This window comes from Sinocyclocheilus grahami, unplaced genomic scaffold (genome assembly GCF_001515645.1).
Source record: "Sinocyclocheilus grahami isolate Dianchi unplaced genomic scaffold, SAMN03320097.WGS_v1.1 scaffold59.1, whole genome shotgun sequence".
Classification (NCBI taxonomy): Eukaryota; Metazoa; Chordata; class Actinopteri; order Cypriniformes; family Cyprinidae; genus Sinocyclocheilus; species Sinocyclocheilus grahami.
Window position 1 is genome coordinate 1,538,304 of NW_015505238.1, and position 17,785 is coordinate 1,556,088.

The 17,785-nt window shown below is 37.4% G+C and overlaps 1 protein-coding gene across 3 annotated transcripts in view; it reads left to right on the top strand.

Annotated features, from left to right (window-relative positions):
• The window catches only part of thrab (thyroid hormone receptor alpha b), a 167,513-nt gene that overhangs the window by 135,526 nt on the left and 14,202 nt on the right, over window positions 1–17,785 (top strand). For 2 of the 3 annotated variants that reach the window (XM_016270987.1, XM_016270988.1), the window contains exons 3-4: window positions 422–671; window positions 16,851–16,912. In XM_016270987.1, coding sequence (XP_016126473.1) covers window positions 616–671; window positions 16,851–16,912 — 118 coding nt within the window. In that variant the 5' untranslated portion in view covers window positions 422–615. Of the gene's footprint in view, window positions 1–421; window positions 672–11,949; window positions 12,202–16,850; window positions 16,913–17,785 lie in introns of those variants that run through there. The other variant, XM_016270989.1, reaches the window with a different exon arrangement.

Consider the following 17,785-nt stretch of genomic DNA (forward strand, 5'->3'; position numbering starts at 1 on the left):
GGAACAATAATCTCATACAGTGGGGAAAAAAAGTATTTAGTCAGCCACCAATTGTGCAAGTTCTCCCACTTAAAAAGATGAGAGAGGCCTGTAATTTCACAATTGGTGGCTGACTAAATACTTTTTTGCCCCACTGTAGCTTTTACCTCCCAGAGAACATTTTTGTTTACTCACAAAAGTTTTGCACTCCCCCGAGAAACTTTGCATTCGCTCTGAAAAGTTTTGCATTTCCCATGAATATTTGTGTTAGTTCGCAAAACTTTTGCATTTCCCCAGGAAACGTTCCACTACTCGCAAAGTTTTGTGAATGAAAGCAACACTTACTGTTTGATCTCAGATTCTTTTTCATCACTGTATGTTCTTGCAGCATTCTGCATTGATTAGAGCACATGCTCATTTTGATCCTCTCTTTTTTTCGCAGACCTCATCACGTATTGCTGCATTATCACTGGCCATCTGAGTTGGAGAGTGAGGCGGGCTTGGTTTGCGAGCGTCGCTCCGCAGAGCCGTCCGATGACTATCTGACTCATCACAACCCGCGAATGACAGGCGTGCATTCGAAGGTGGGGCCCGCCTCAGTCTCACATGATTGGCTGCTGGATGGAAATAAGGTGAATGGAACACATGCCCAAGGAGCAGGACCCAAACCAATCAGAGGGAGAAGAGAAACGGTGAGCCTGTTAAGAACTGATCTCCCAAGAGAGTCCAGGCTTATTAGTGAACTCATTAGCTACGACGTTAGTCATAATGCTCATAAGTTATGTTTGTACAATGTGTCTTGGTGTGAAGTTGCCCGTGCTCCTTGCTTCTGTGTTTGTGTGTTTATCAAATTTTATTTCACATAGTGACGCTTCAGGAAACTAAAATGTTCTGGTCAATGCACAGTCTCCTACATAATTCAGTTTTCCCCGTAACTGGCTCCATTTGTGTGTGTACATCTCACAGTGAGTGTGGTGCTGGCTCTACGCCGTGCTTTAGGCAGACGCTAAGTGACCAGCCTTTACCTCAGCATCTACTCTACACACACATTTTATATAAGGTCTGGAGTTGACAGGAAAGTTCACTAAAGCCTAAGAGAATGCCTGTTACTGTCCAAAATCAGCACACTCTCAAACCTTACACACAAACAGACAAACACACACACACACACACGTATACACGCTGCCGTGTAGGCTTTTGGTTTAGCAGGACAGCACAGACTGCCCCCTTACGTTCTAAAAAAGAGTTTGTTTTAGAGGCAATAGCTGTGTTTCTGCCAGTTAGCAAAACACCTTCCATCTCAGTGTGTGTGAAATGTCTAATGTGTGATCTGTCCTTGAGCATTTTCTTTATTTAGCACATCCATTGTTGCTTTTCCGCTTCGCTGACCACAGATACCTAATGATTTGTTGAGGATAGGTGTGTTGTTACTGTGTCACATTGGTCAACTAGTTGGCTAGGTAGCGAGGTTGACTAATCTATGTAGCTTTAGGTTTTTCTGTTTACGGCACTACCACAAAATGTTAGTACTATATAGCATAATAGTACATATTAATATTATAATTATTTTGTGTGTGTGTGTGTGTGTGTGTAGGATGTATATGTATATAGGGCCGTATGAAATCCGTTTTATTTTTTCTCAAATTCCATTTTATTTTTTTCCAAATTCCATTTTTTCCATTTAAATTTTTCTGGATTCTGTTTTAATGGTTAAATTAAAAAAATATTAATCAAAAAGCATGAAATTAATTGAAATCATCAAATTTACACAATTAAACAGCAATTTATTGAAACATTTTTAGGGCCCTATGTAACCTATTTTACTTTTTTCAGTTTTATTTTTACCAAATTCTGTATTTTCCATTAATTTTCTGGATTCTATTTTAATGGTTTCATTACATTTTAATAATCAAAAGTTTGTCTAATTAATTGATTTTTTTAATTTATTATTTTTTTCATTTATATATTCTTTTCAGAAATACTGTATTGTGTATTTACATTCTTCAGGTTAATAATTTTTCTGGTAAACATTCCTTAAAAATATCATGTTTGTAGAAGAAGTAGTACTATCATTACATTATTTAATATATTTCTGTCACCGTTTCTTCTAGTTAAACCGATCTTTTATTTTGATGGGTTGCAGTGAAGACCTTTAAGTTTCTGTTTGTATGTGATATGGCGATAGTTTTTGTCAAAAGAAATGGTAAAATGCTCATGAAGTGACTCTGAGAAGGTCTAGAGCAGGGGTGCCCAAACTCGGTCCTGTTGGGCCGGTGTCCTGCAGAGTTTAGCTCCAACTTGCCTCAACACACCTGCCGGGAAGTTTCTAGTATGCCTAGTAAGAGCTTGATTAGCTGGTTCAGGTGTGTTTAATTGGGGTTGAAGCTAAACTCTGCGGGACACCGGCCCTCCAGGACCGAGTTTGGGCACCCCTGGTCTAGAGATTGTTTATGTGTTTATGTACTTGTATATTGAGGCAGCACAAGTTTGAAAACACTGCCACCGTTATGCGCACTTCAGCATGTGTGTAGTAAACAAAACCACGTGTCTGCGCCATAGTCTTTTTGTGGCGTATTATTCACAGACACTGGTACATATCGCGTTTTCATTTAGGTGTACCAACCTACTTATTCATCCAAAATTTGGCAAATTCTGTAACAGTCCACATAAATTCCATTTTTATGACTAATTCCACGATTCCGTTCACATTTTCCACATTGCGGAAATCAGAGGGCTGTATGTACAGTATATATATATATATATATATCCTAATGTATAGCTGAATACATGTGTCTTGAAGTTTACCTTTTACCACTTTACACCCCACTTAATGCATTATCCTCTAATTAGTCTATAAATGTTATTCAAGATTAACCATCATTAAATCAATAATTGCGCGCACGTGTGTGTGCGTGTGCGTGTGTGCGCGTGCATATAATGGACAATTCCCAGCATGCTCACTCAAGAAGTGATTAAACAAGGGCCCTTCAGCTTAATTACACCGAGGCCACCTGTCAGTAGATTAGCTGATCATGGAGCACAGCATTCTGGGTTAAATCAAAGAGCGGGAGTAGCAATCACATGGTTCCGTTCCTCTTAATCGAGCTGATTTCTTCTTCCGTTACTTTCATTACTTGCTCTCCTGCTTCCTCTCCATTTCTACTAACCGCCTCCCAATCACCTCAAGCCTCATGCCCATAGGGGTTCAGATGTTTCTTTTCCGAGTAAGTGAGAATTAGTTTTAAACACTCCTTTTATTTGCCGTTGTTGAAGACATTTAGCCCTGCCCAAACTCACGCCATTGGTGGATCTAGTGTTGATGTCATAACGTGATATAATTTAAATCCATATTACTAAAGTATGTTCCATACAGAATTACTTGATTGAGGTTATAGTAGGGCAGGACAAATCTTTTTTTTTGGAACCTGGTTTTTTGGAACCCTAATGGTGTCTAGTTAAGAATTTTTGATGTTGCCGAGGTCAACTAATGTCCCATGGGGTTCGTTTGGTGGCCATCTTGAAATTGTCATCGCGAGTGGCAAAAAACACATATTTTAATAACTCCTGAACCATACAACAAATAAACACAAATTAACCCACTTTTTGGTACATGGTACAACCACTCTTTATTGTTGAAAAACAGGCAAATTACACATTTTTCGGCTCAAAACAATGTAACTTTTGCTATTTTGTTCCGCAATAGTTTCCTGCATTAGCCAAATTACACTATATTTTCTCTTATTTCAATTGCAAAGTTGTTAAATAGATGTCAGTCGCTCCAAGTGACATAGATGGTAATCTGATAATACTAGCTAATTGAAAGCAAAAGTCATCAAAACCCAGTTTCAGTCTCCAGGCATCAGTCTCCACCTCTTCAAACGTGACCCTGCTGGTGGATATTTTTTTCAATATATTTGCAATGAAAGTATAATCAAAACAAACCAGTATGTTAAAAATCTAAAATATAACCCAGAAAAAAATCTACACAAATCAAAGTAAAAAATTGGCATGAACAGCATCCCAATTCTGCTACATTCTAACTCCTTATTTGCCATCGTAGCTACTCATTGGTTACTTTTAACTACTACTTATGCATTTCAGATATCCATCGTCACCACTCAGCAAGATACAGCAAAAAGATTTTACATCTGATGTATTATCTCCCTTTTTTACAACTAGAAATATGTCACTACTGTAAATTGATAATATGGGTATATTATAGTACTGTATTATATAGTATTAAATAGTACTGTCAAATTAAATTACCTTCTAGATATCTAGCTAACACTAGGTAATGTTAGATAGATAACATAGCTACTTAATAACAGTGGTGGAAGTATTGTTCAGATCATGTATTCAAGTAAAGTACTACTACTAATACCACACTGCAAAAGTAAAACTATGGACTATCACCAAAATGTACTTAAACTATCAAAAGTTAAAGTTCTCATTGTGCTGTATACTAGCATACATACAGTATAAAATGTTTTTGGATTAATATTACTGCTGCATCTGTTGCATTTTACTGCTGTAGATGTTTAAGGTTGAGCTCATGTTAACTACTTTATATACTGTTGGGTAGTTTATTCTACAGAAATGCATCATATTCTATAAGATCATTTGTTTGTAGCGCCACTGTCCTGTGAGAACCACGTATCTCTAAAATGTCAACTTTTCATGAGCTCAGCAAAACAGCCCTGTTTTGAGCTTTGTAACAATTAATTTTCAAGCTAATCCAAGAAGGTTTTAATCAGTTTATTTAGCTTTAGAAGTAGGAGAATTTTCTCAACCCATATAGGAAAACTTCAGCCTTCAGTTTATCTGAAACTTTAATTCACCAAATGTGGAGATACGTGGTTTTCACTGGACGCATGGGATATGAAAAATTGTAATCCATGTTAATATTTATCTTTCCTCAATGGCAGAATATATAAAAACAACAAACCATGATGAAAAGGGGAAAGAGGAAAGTGATCAGACGTGTCTGAACCCCGTAAGACTTGAAGAACCTCAGACACTTTGATCTTCTGAGATACAGACAATACACACACAGTGTATTAACATGCAGACATTCGTTTTGACATCTCACTTAGAGAAATGCGGGAAAAACTCCTCTCACCTATCCTTTTCATTCTCTTACTTCCCCTCACCCATCTCCCCTCACTCTGCTCACTCAGAATGGTCAATGCCATAATATAATGTTCTACATGAATGCAAGTGTTATTCACACCATTGGATATCTTTGTTGGGCCATTTGAGTGAACCTTACAACCCTGTCTCAAAAGCCCTACTCCCACTTGTGTATTACACACCACAAATGCATCTGACGACTGCTTTACTTGCTTCAATTCTATGAAAGGTGATTCAAAAGCGCGATTGTCTCATTTACTTGATGTCTGTGACAGAAGACTAGCTGAGCCAGTTGATTCACCTTATTTTATGAAGGCTGTTTGTGATCGGCTGCCGGAAACACTAGATGGTGTCAACTTGGAGAACACTGGGTACCATAGGAACTGCGACCTGAACTGCATATCCAAGATGGATCGATAGACAAGTTCTACTTTAGCTACTTCAGACCAGCCCTCTGCAACACATAAGTATTCTCCTCAAAAGTCGAAAACTGCACAAGCATCAGCATGCTCTATCTTTCCTAAAGAATGCATTTTCTGTGACCAGTTTGAAGTAAAAGTGCACGGGAAAACCAAGAGGACTATTAAGTTTCCAACATGGAAGAACAAAGAGCCAGCATGGAAACGCATCAAGCTCATGACTGAAGCTCTTGGAAAAAATAGTCTGCTTCACAAAGTCAAGGGTGAAGATTTCTTTGCTAAAGATGTTCAATACCATGAGACCTGTCATAGCGGCAAGATGGAGAAGGAAAACACAGACCAGGCTAAGAAGACTGCAGCACAGCCTACAATGTGGTGAGAGAGTATGTCAAGGAGCAAACTGTAGATGGCAATCAGGTCCAACAACTCAGATTCCTGCATTGCCTATATGTCCTTAAACTTGAGGAGCAGAGTGCACCAAGCCCTGAATACAGAGCTGAGAAACTTATGAGCAGTATGATTGGCCTTTTCCAAGGTTTCACTGAAAAACAAAGCATCCTTTTCATTTTACTTGGTATATAGTTCTCATATCACTTTGGAGGACACCATGGCATGTGCTTATCAGCTTGAAACAGCCGATCAAATGAAGAATGCAGCCCTCTCCCTGCATAATATCATTAAGAAGGCCTTCCTGGAGTCTAGTGTGATGCCCTTGCCACCCACTGCAGATGAACTACACAAGCAACCAGATAACCTGTTGCCTAAGGAGCTTGACAGGTTCCTCACCCTTGTCTTGTCTGGAGCAAGTGATTCTAAGTGTAAGAAGACCTGCCGACTTGTACTTTCTGTAGGACAGGACCTCTGCAGAGCAGTGACAAATGGCGAGTGGAAACTTCCCAAGCACATACTTCTATGTGCCACAGTCTGTCACTTGTACCACAGATGACAAGACAAGGGTGAGGAACCTGTCAAGCTCCTCAGGCAACAGGCAAATCTGCTTGCTTGTGTACAGTAGTTCATCTGCAGTGGGTGGCCAGGGAAGCACACTAGCCTCTTTTGCAAATAATTCTTCACTCTTGCCTTTTTTCTAAGAGCTTCAGCCATGAGCTTGATGACCCAGTGTTCTCCAAGCTGACACAATCTAGTGTTTCTAGCAGCCGATCACAAACAGCCTTCATACAATAAGGTGAATCAACTGGCTCAGCTAGTCTTCTGTCACGGACATCAAGTAAATGAAACAATCACTCTTTTGAAGCACCTTTTATAGAATTGAAGATAGTAAAGCAGTCATTGGATGCATTTGGGGTGTGTAATACACAAGTGGGAGTAGGGCTTTTGAGAGGGGGTTCAGACATGTCTGTCTGATCACTTTCCTCTTTCCCCTTTTCTTCATGGTTTGTTGTTTTTATACTGTATATTCTACCATTACAGAGGAAAGATAAATATTAGCATGAAAATTATACTTCCACCACTGTTATTAAGTATCTATGTTAGCTAGCTAACATTACCTAGTGTTAGCTAGATATCTAGCAGGTAAGTTAATTTGATGGTACTAATACTTATATATCCATATTATCAATGTACAGTAGTGACATATTTCCAGTTGTAAAAAAAGTTAGATAATACATATCAGAAATCTTCTTGCTGTGTCTTGCTGAGTGGTGACGATGGATATCTGAAATGCGTTAGTAGCAGTTAAAAGTAACTGTAGCGTCTGGACCACTCCAACACACAATATATATTTTGTTAGCTAGATTTCACAAATACTTTGTAACACCCCAGGACGCCGAACAAGACCCTGGTTTCATGGTAACCCGATACATTTACAACCTTGTGGAATGCGAGCCGGCTCTCAGGAATCTTTGTTCATACAGACGTGCAAGTATCAAACTTAGTCGATTTAATTGATGCATTAAGTATCAGTTACACCTTTCTACAAGGTGTGTTTGAACTCAGAATCTGATGTTTCCCTGAAGGCTTTGATCTGTTGAATATACATGCAAAGTGTTCCATAAAATCCATTCTTTATGCCTCTTTCTATGCTGAGTTAAACTTTAACCCTTTCCTATACCAACTGTTTGTGTGTGTGTGTGTGTGTATGTGTATGTTAGCCCGGTTTAATGTGTTTATGTAGTATGTTAGACTAGTTTAAGTGTTTATGTAGTTAATAAAACCTTACTTGTATCACACTTGACGTGTTCATTGTTTACTCATAACCGGAGTCAATAATCATGCAGATTTACGTTACAAGCTTATAGAATTGTACAGTAAGAAAGTTATTTCCTTTAACCAGGAAATTAACGTTCTTAGAATTGACAAGACAGTTGACCCTGAGTGGTCAGCTAAATATCTACAGTGGATCTAAAATATTAATAATTAATCATAACTAGTTATGGTTAATTATTCATATTTCCTGTTGTGAGCTAAATTCGCTACAGTAACCAATGAGTAGCCATGATGGCAAATAAGGAGTTAGAATGTAGAAGCATTGGGATGCTGTTCATGTCAATTTCTACTTTGATTTGTGTAGATTTTTTTCTGGGTTATATTTTAGATTTTTAACATACTGGTTTATTTTAATTATACTTTCATTGCAAAGATATTGAAAAAATAAACCACCAGCGGGGTCTCGTTTGAAGAGGTGGAGACTGATGACTGGAGACTGAAACCGGGTTTTGATGACTTTTGCTTTCAATTAGCTAGTATTATCAGATTGCCATATATGTCACTTGGTGTGATCCGTTTAACAACCTTGCAATTGAAATAAAAAGTGAAAGTGACGTGACATGTGGCCAAGTATGGTGACCTTGCTCAAGGGCACCTCAGTCTTGGTGTTGAAGGTGGAAGTGAGCGCTGTACATTCACTCCCCCCAACTACGCCCTGCCGGTACGAGACTCGAACCTGCAACCGTTGGGTTGCGAGTCTGACTCTCTAACCATTAGGCCACGACTTCATAAGAGAAAATCTAGTGTCATTTGGCTAATGCCGAAAACTATTGCGGAACAAAATAGCAAAATTTACATTGTTTTGAGCCAAGAAATTTGTAATTTGCCTGTTTTTCACCAATAAAGAGTGGTTGTACCATGTCACTGACCTTTCCGTTTGATTCCTGATGTCAGAATTATATGAAAAAGTGGGTTAATTTGTGTTTGTATGTTGTATGGTTCAGGAGTTGTGATGGTTCAAAATATGTGTTTTTTGCCACTCGCGATGACATCATTTCAAGATGGCCGCCAAACGAACCCCATGGGACATTAGTTGACCTCGGCAACATCAAAAATTCTTAACTAGACACCATTAGGGTTACAAAAAACTGCCAAGCGGGTGCATAGGAACCTATTCTTCCTGCTCTACTATTATATTTGACGTTTGTTGGCAGTTTGTCACTATTACAGCAAACTGTCTTCAAGCATATCGTTTAGTTTGTGGTAAACTAACTGTATCAGGGCATTCCACAGATGTCTGGGCTGACTTCAAACTTAAGATGTGTGGAGAAAAACCAGGCATGATCATGTTGCTCTTTTGTGTTTATGCAAACACTACATGCCTGTTTGAGTCAATGTGCCACAGTGGTTAAAGGAGATTAATGCTTGTACATGGTTTTAATCTTTTCCAGCTGGCATCATGTTTCTGGATCTTCACCATTTACTTTTAAAGCTCCTAGATTTGCATAAACTCAATTGACAGGATTTTCCTGCTGTTTGCAGTACAGCATGTCTATCCGTTGGAAAGGTGTAATCCACCTTAATCAGACAAACAGGGTGCCTGCAGAGCACTGAAGCCTTTACCCTGTGAGGGAGTTCATGATGAGTTTGCTTTTTCAATATATTGTTTTTCAATATATTTAAATTTAAGTTTAACTGTATTTTTTTTTATTTCATGTGCAATTTCAGTTTTAGTTTTTGTAATTCAGTTTTTGGTAATTGAGAAATCACCAAAACAACTGGAAAATTATTTATCTAAAATAACCAAGACTCTGCTCTGATTGGTTTGTTCAATTTAATGTTTCCAGTCAATTGGATTCACATACTCATTACTGTTTCCCTATATAACCAGGACGCATCAAAATGAATATCTGCACACTATGCATGTCCTCATCTTAACCCTCCGCCTCCCCAGCACCACCTGCCTAGATCTGCTACGGGGATCTTTCTTCGCTCTAGCAGCAGCATGCTTCTTTTTAATTTAATATTCCAAGCATTTAGCAGAATCAAGTATTTCTTTCTCTGCAACAGCAGCAACCATAGCTTTAGTTTTTGTTTTCATTGCGCACAAAAAGTATTCTTGTAACTTCATGAAATGACGTTTGAATTTTATCAATGTCCTAATTACCTTTCTAGGCCTTGAACGTGTTAGTTCCATTGCTGTATATGCAGGGTCATAAAGCTCTCGGATTTCATCAAAAATATCTTAATTTGTGTACCGAATATCTTAACAAAAGTCTCAAGGGTTTGTAACGACATGAGGGTGAGTAATTAATGACCATTTTTATTTTTGTGTGAACTATCCCTTTAAAGACTTTATAGTTGTGTTTTTGGACTTGAATCCATTAACATTTTGTGTATTCTGCAAAAGTAGGCTACAATTATATTTAAGGTCCTTGAGATCAAAAAAGTAATATCCATGTTAGAAGAATGTGGTATATTTTCACTGCAAAACAACACAAGAAATGCCACAAATTTTGAGAAAAGCTGCTACAAATTCAGTGGCAAAAATCAGAAAAAAATTCCTGAGAAATCCTGGGGGGACTGAATAATAGTACTTTTAAAACTCTATATTGAAAATGAAGCAAGCAAAAGCAACTACCATGCTGAACTGACTGTTGAAACATTGCAAACGTTATAAAAATAACGTCAAGAAACATAACATAAACATCTGAAACTGCATTTCATGACCCCTTTAATACTCGGAATCTTTGCATGTCTCTTTGACTGTGCTCTTCACATGTTCTGGTCAACAACATCTACAGCATAATCTGATGTCCCAGCACCAACATACAAACTTCATAACACTAACCCTGCAGTTCTCATCTACTGAGAGATTCTAAGAAGTGCAGTGTGGCACTAATACAGATACTGACACATATCGGAGGAACAGCTTTAGACAACAGCGCCACCATCTCTCCAGCTACAGTCACGTGAGCCTCAGGCTTGCCAACAGTTTATCTCATCTGCCCTCTCAAGCAGACATGCCAGCGCCCCCCAGACAAACACATAAAAGTGTGAATGCACATTTACATACATTTAGCAGCATCCCATCAGCTTCTTTTCTTCTCTGCTCTTTGTGAGCATGCACGTGGCTTTTGTTCTGACATTAGTTGGGAGCTGCCAGATCACATTTAGGCAGGGTCTAAAATAAGCTCTCATAAAGCGTTCAGAGAGAAGAGAGACAGCGAGGGAGAGAGAGAGGGAAACGGCAAACACACAATGAGGGATTTAGAAGGAAGGAAACACAAGGTGGAGTGACTCCAAAACTTCTCTTTGCAGCTTGAAAGATCCTAAGACTCTCAGCTTCCTGCCACTCAAATCATGCCGCGCTACGCTACTGATTCTTAAAAAGCAAAGCCTTGATCTCAGCACTTCATTTTCTGGGAATAATTAATTAAATCCCCTTACAACTGGATTTACCTGGCATGTCTTTGAAATGTCTTTACAAACACACAAAATCCTGTAAAGTACCAAAGTATTAAACAGCACAACAACACTGATGATAATGAGAAATGTTTCTTGAACACCAAATCAGCATTTTAGAAGATGTGACATTGAAGACTGGAGTAATGACTTTGCCATCACAAGAATATATTTAAAATGTATTAAATTAGAAAACAGTTATTGTATGTTGTAAATCTTGTATTTTTTAAATAACATAAATACAGCCTAGATGTGCGTACAAGAGAATTAAAAAATATATATATATATATATATATTTTTTTTTTACCCTAATCTTAACCCAAAATTTTGAACAATAATGGACCTCTGTGCATCTAAATTCAGGGTGGAGTTTTGAGCTCTCAAACTTTGGTAGTGTAATGTGATGGTTCTTTTTTTTCCCCAAACTCCCTCTGTCATTTTATTTATTTATATTATTCCCCTGAATTAACCCACTGTCACTGCTTGTACTGTGTTTGCCTTGTCTTGGAGGATGAATGAAACCTCGTTGGATATAAATACGCCACAGGGGTACGGCGTAAATAAAGGTTAAAATAACCGGAGGTGACAGAACCAGTTGGCATGTTTATGGGCACTGGCATATCTCAGGCTCCATCTCTCCTGCTTTATCACGCCGCTCACCCAATCTCACCATCTCTCGCTCTTAACCCTGGATTACCGCCCGCGAGAGAGATCACAACACCCAATCACAGGCCACGGAAGGGATTAAGAGCGAGAGAGACAATCTCTCACAAGGGATTCTTAGAAAAATTTGTAAAGAACAGTTGGGAAATTCAGAGTTAGAGAGACAGCGGGCAGAGGGGAAAAAAGAGAGGGAGGGTTGCCAAACGACAGCAAGAGAGAGAGAGAGAGAGCACTTATGCAAGAGAGGCATCAAAGAGAATTCAGTCAGAGTGTGTTTATACGGTTCGCTCCGTTGATGTGGTGAAGAGTTATAATCCTGAAGAACAGCGGAGCGTTTCGTCTTCACCATGCACATCCTCCAATCCCACTGCGTTATCAGGTGAGACGCTTCTCCTACCTGTATCGCTCTACAAGCCTAGTCATGTTGCTCTCGTAACGGTGTTAACAAGGTTACCACGATCATGGAAAGATTGCTAATATTTGAAATTGTGATATCTCAACCAGGAAAATTTAGGGAAATCAATTTAGAGAAAGCATTCTAAATCAATGCATAAAATTTCTATATGGAATACATTTTTCAATTTTTGCTAAGATTTAAATTATTTCATCAACTAGAAATCTGTGCAATCCCTATAAATGCACTGTAAATCATAATATTTTTTATAATATTAGTTATATTGTTAAAATTACTTAAGTTATTTGTATTATTATTATAATATTATTTTATTGTTATAAAATTGTTGTTATTATTATAATTGGTAGTAGTAGTAATTTATTATTAGTATTATTTGTAATGTTATCATTAGTATTGGTAGTAGTAGTAGTTTTTTATTGTTGTTATTTTTATCATTTGCAATGTTATTAGTAGTATTAATAATAATAGTAGTTTATTACTACTATTAATATTATTAAACATGAGCATGAATGGAAAAATCATAAAATGACATTACCGATGGTAATTCATTGGGAAAAAGTATGGAAAACCCAGAATGGGTCTCTTCACAGTCTACTTCAAAACCCTCAGTCTGTGGACGTCTTTATTTGGGAACTGCTGTGCTGCATCGGTCGACTGATTCTATCTCAACATGCAGATTTCTGATACTTCTGAATCATGTATGCTGCTGCATCTGAGAATTTAATGAGAATCTGTTTTAGTATCATCAGATCGGACCGATTATGATCCGCTTGTTCGTCGCTCTGTGCGCAAAATGATAGAAGCTCGTATCACAGTATTACTGTGCAAACTGCAACCTGTCCTCTCAGATGTTACAGCGGTTGTCCTCTGTCCCTTTAATGGCAAAGTTGTGTAGCTCTTTCATTTGGATCCGGGGTAATTGATGTTCTGCAGAGAGCAAGTGGCTGTGATTTATTTATTTATTTGATTTACCCCTCCCATCTGACTAGGCAGAATCCTCTGAGGTTTCTTTTTATAGTAAGTGTCAGAGTGAAAAAAAGCCATTGCTGCTTTATCTTTCTTTATGCCTCTGTCTGCCCATCTTTCTATGGCACTGAATATGTTTATTTTCTCAAGGGATATTTGCACATTGCTTTGGCCGTGATGGAATTGGGATTAAATGAATCTAGTATTCAGTATTGATTACTTGAGGTGTGTTGCCTGTCTGAAATGTGAAATCTGCAATGCTTTCTTTGTGACGAGCAGGTTCTCATGAGGACAGCAGATGATTGACAGTTGTATTGGTACCACCATCCACGACAGCAAATCAGAGTGATTGTGACGAAGACAACGCAGCTTTAGAGTGACATTTCCATGTGCCCGAGAGAACGAGAGAGAAAAAAGCCTAGAGGCTTCTGCGTCCTCACTGAACCTCAGTCAGACATATTAAATGACATTCATAAATGACGTTCCACAGCTGCAGAATCAATACAGCAAATGACAAAAATAATATGATGAGCGAAAGAACACTCCAGTATTACACTTTGAACCTTTTATATTTTTCCCCCATGGCTTTGAACAAAGATGGCCTTCTTTGTGTTTATGTGTGTGACATCACGATGGCTTAAGGGAGCACATCACATGAACCTTGTTTTGTGTTCTCTTGGTAATTTCCAGAAGATTCTATCAAATGAGAAAAGGGTAAACTCAAGACACTAACAAAAAGTACCATTGGGATTCTTAGAATAGCACATAAATACATGACCTGAGGCTGTATATCAAAGTACTACAGTATTATTGTATTACCTGATGCTATCCCTCCACAGTATTTTTGTAAGCATAACAGGAGCTGTTATGTAACCTGAAAGACGTCTACCTCTACAGCTTTTGATGTTTAAATTAATTTTTATGCCTTTCAAAATCCAGCTCATGATCTTGCTAATACACTCTTATTGGTATCATGTGGAGTTAAAACAGCTCGCCGTTTCGAAATCTAACTCTTTTTGATGTATATTTAAAGAGTCTAGCATTAGCGTTAGTGACGGCAAAGGTGTTGAAGAGGTATTTAGAGACTAGCACCGAATGCTAACAGATTTGCTTGCATTATTTGGACACTTTGTTACATAACTCTGCTGTCTTTCTCCCAGCATAGAGCTGAGCCACTCCAGCCCTTTAATCACAGCCAGACTCGATGTACCCGGAGACTGTGACGTTCACACGTATATGTTGCTGGAGGTCGTAGAGTGGCTCTATTGTTAAACCTCGATGTCCGGCTGTACACTGTCTGCTGTCTCATTGGTAGTTGCCGCATTGCATCACTGCTCATTTGCCCTGCTCATCTTTGTTACATCAGCAACGTTCTGTTTAATTAATGATGTTCAGTCATTTTAGTGCTGAAAGTCTGTGTCAATGTTCTTGCCTCTTCAGTCGGAATGGGTGTTCCTACTGCTGGATGACCTGATGTTATTGGTGGGATGCAAAACTGGACATAGTTTTTGAGAAGTTGATCAGAAGTGGGATATATTGCTATTTAAAAAAAATCAGATGTCATTTTAAAATGGGGTCTTAACAATGCATCATTTTTACTTCCAAATATTTTTCATTTCTAATCACTTAATCACTGTTAATGTTTTGTTTTGTTTTTTTGTTTTGTTGTGTTGTGTTTAGTTTTGACTTTTGTTTTGTTTTGGTTTGGTTTTTATAGTTTTGTTTTGGGTATTACTCAAAGAAAATAATTATATAATAAAAATATTATTGTACAATTTTTAAACCTTATTTTGTTATTATTTCTTAATGAAGAGTAAGACTTCTTTATAAAATATTCATAAGCCCTTTTAAGACTTTTATTATTTTTAATTTTTTTAAATTGTCGAAATCACATTGAAAAGGATTTCACGATGCTTTATAGTGGTTAAATCATTGTTGTTTTGAGATTGTTTGGTGTTTTATTATTATTATTGTTATTATTGGGAATTTTTGTAATGATTGAAATGTTTTATGTTAGGGAAGAGTCTTTTTAAAGACAAACATTTTAAAAATCTTTTTATTTTATAAGACGACCCCCCTTTTTCCAGATGTACCTTTTGGAAAAAGGCTTTTTAAAAACCAAATCTTGTTTTTTCTCAGTAAAACACATTTTGTCTTCAATTATTTTCATATTGCATATTTTTCCTATTTTCATTTTTGTTTTGAAAGTATGGTAAAAACTGGTAAAATGTACCAACAATCACATTTAAAAAATATACACTTTTTTATATACCATTAAAAAAAAAAACAGGTAGCCCATCTGAATTAGGACATTTAGGCTATCCATCTAATAGTAGCCTACCAAAATCTTATTAACAGCAGAAGTTAAATCTTACTGTAGTCTTCAAATCTGGGTTCTGTCTTACGTTTTAAAATCACAAAGGGAGTTTGGTCCCATCAGGCTAACGTGACAGTCACGACTCATGCAGCTGTAAGGTTTTCTTTTTCTTTTGTTTTTATAGTCTTTTGTTTTTACTCGCGATCTTTACAACACGCATTACATTACGTATTTCATGGCACACTCGTTTTATGCGTATTTGGCGTCACCTATTGTTGTGGGTGTATTATTGACATGTCAAAGTCTAGACCCTGAATATAAGACGACCGCATTTTTTCAGATGTATTTCCAAGAAAAAAACATCGTCTTATATTCGGGTCAATACGGTAATTATTATTATTGGGAATTATTGGAAATCGACAGCATCCGGTTGCTTTTTCGCTATATGCTAAATCACAGTTTTTGTTCTTGTGCTTTGGGCCTTTATCATTTAATTTAGGTATGTTCATATTAATATTTAATATTTAGGTATTTTAAAATTAATGTATATTAAAACTAATTAATGGGAACAATAGCACATCAGGCAAAAAATGCTGTTCATAATCATTGTACCCCCCAAAAAATTACAAAAAACATCAATGGTCAAAATCCTTATTTAAACCCAAAGGTTACAGGTCTTTAAATAAAACATCGACAATGCCTATCTTTGTAGTTTTTGATGTTAAGGTGGTGTCAGTGAGTTGATTGATTAATTAATTATAATCACCTGATGTATGTCGTCTGTTATGTAATCATTGAGAAACAAAGAATTGTCAAACTGACTAAGGCAGACAGCCGAAATATTTGTCTATTTTATCTACTGTTTGATTCAAATAAAAAGATTTTAGAGTGCAGACCAACCTTGATTGTGTTGGTTTAGATTAGATTAGATTAGATTAGATTAGATTAGATTAGATTAGATTAGATTAGATTAGATTAGATTAGATTAGATTAGATTAGATTAGAAAGTTGCAGGAAATTATTGAAAAGAGAGAAGTGGAATGGGTTCGGTCCTTTTGCAGTCGGGACATGAACGTGTCAGGAACACGTGCATCGTGGCTCTGACGGTTGCCTGTATTTGCGATCTTCTTTTTTGTGATCCTCACTCCATCAAATCAAAATGACAGGGTTGTCATGTTGTTGAAGCACTTGGAGCTGAATGTGTGCTGGTTAAAAATATAAAGTGATACCACAGGGAGTTGCAGGCATCAAATCACCACAAAGACTTCCTGTGTGCCATCTTTGTGGAATGTACTAATACCAACCTCTTTCTCTGCTCTTTTTTTTCCAGGTGGCTCAATGGCCCGAAAAGGAAGAGAAAGAACAGCCAGTGTTCGGTGAAGAGCATGTCTGGTAAGATGTCTCACAGAAGACACAAATGCTCTTGCCAAGCTGCAGCAGTATGCTTATCACTCCTCTGTCCTCCCAGAATGCATCACTGACTGCACATTTCTGAGAAACACACGAGAGTCCTAGAGGGGAGAGAAGGGTTTTTGTCCCGTGATCCTCCTCACATCAACTCCAGCATCAGTTAGCTCAATAGATTTGTTGTTATGTGATGTTCTGGTGATCCTCCTTTAGGATATCATAACTCATGTTAAAGTGATCGCTCTCCCAGGCTAAAGGGGTGTTTAAGGATTGACTTTGTATTGGTGTAAGGAGAGGCTGTTCAGTTGAGGAAGTTCAATACATTTACTGACCCCATCTCTGCTTAGACCCATCAGGCCTCCAGTAGCTGCATTTTTATGCCCGTCCCTGCTGCTCTGTCTCATTCCCCTCATGCCCACAGCAGTTAAATAAACTAGATTAGACCCAAAATTGTCTCTAACCTTTTAGTTTTCCAAAACTGGTGCTGTCGCATAATTCACTTGGGAAAGAAAGACGCTGAAGCAAGATTTGCTATTGCACACTAGCCTACACTGCTGTTTAGTGTTTTATTTTTCACAAAGGGTATGTTGTTAAAAAAAGAATGATAGCTTAAAACAAGTCTATTAAACGTATCCCAATAAAAACGCCATACTTTACATTACTTTACATAGTCTGAATTTTTATTTAGCCCCATTTTTGCAGAATGGTGAATCCGGAAGAAAAATAGCTAGGTTTAGACAAAATAAAATAAAATAAACTGTCCTGTACTGATTTAAAAACAGATATGGATGAATTTGAAAATTAATCAAACATTAGATTTCAAAATCTAAATTTATTCTAAGAGTTTTACTGAATAAA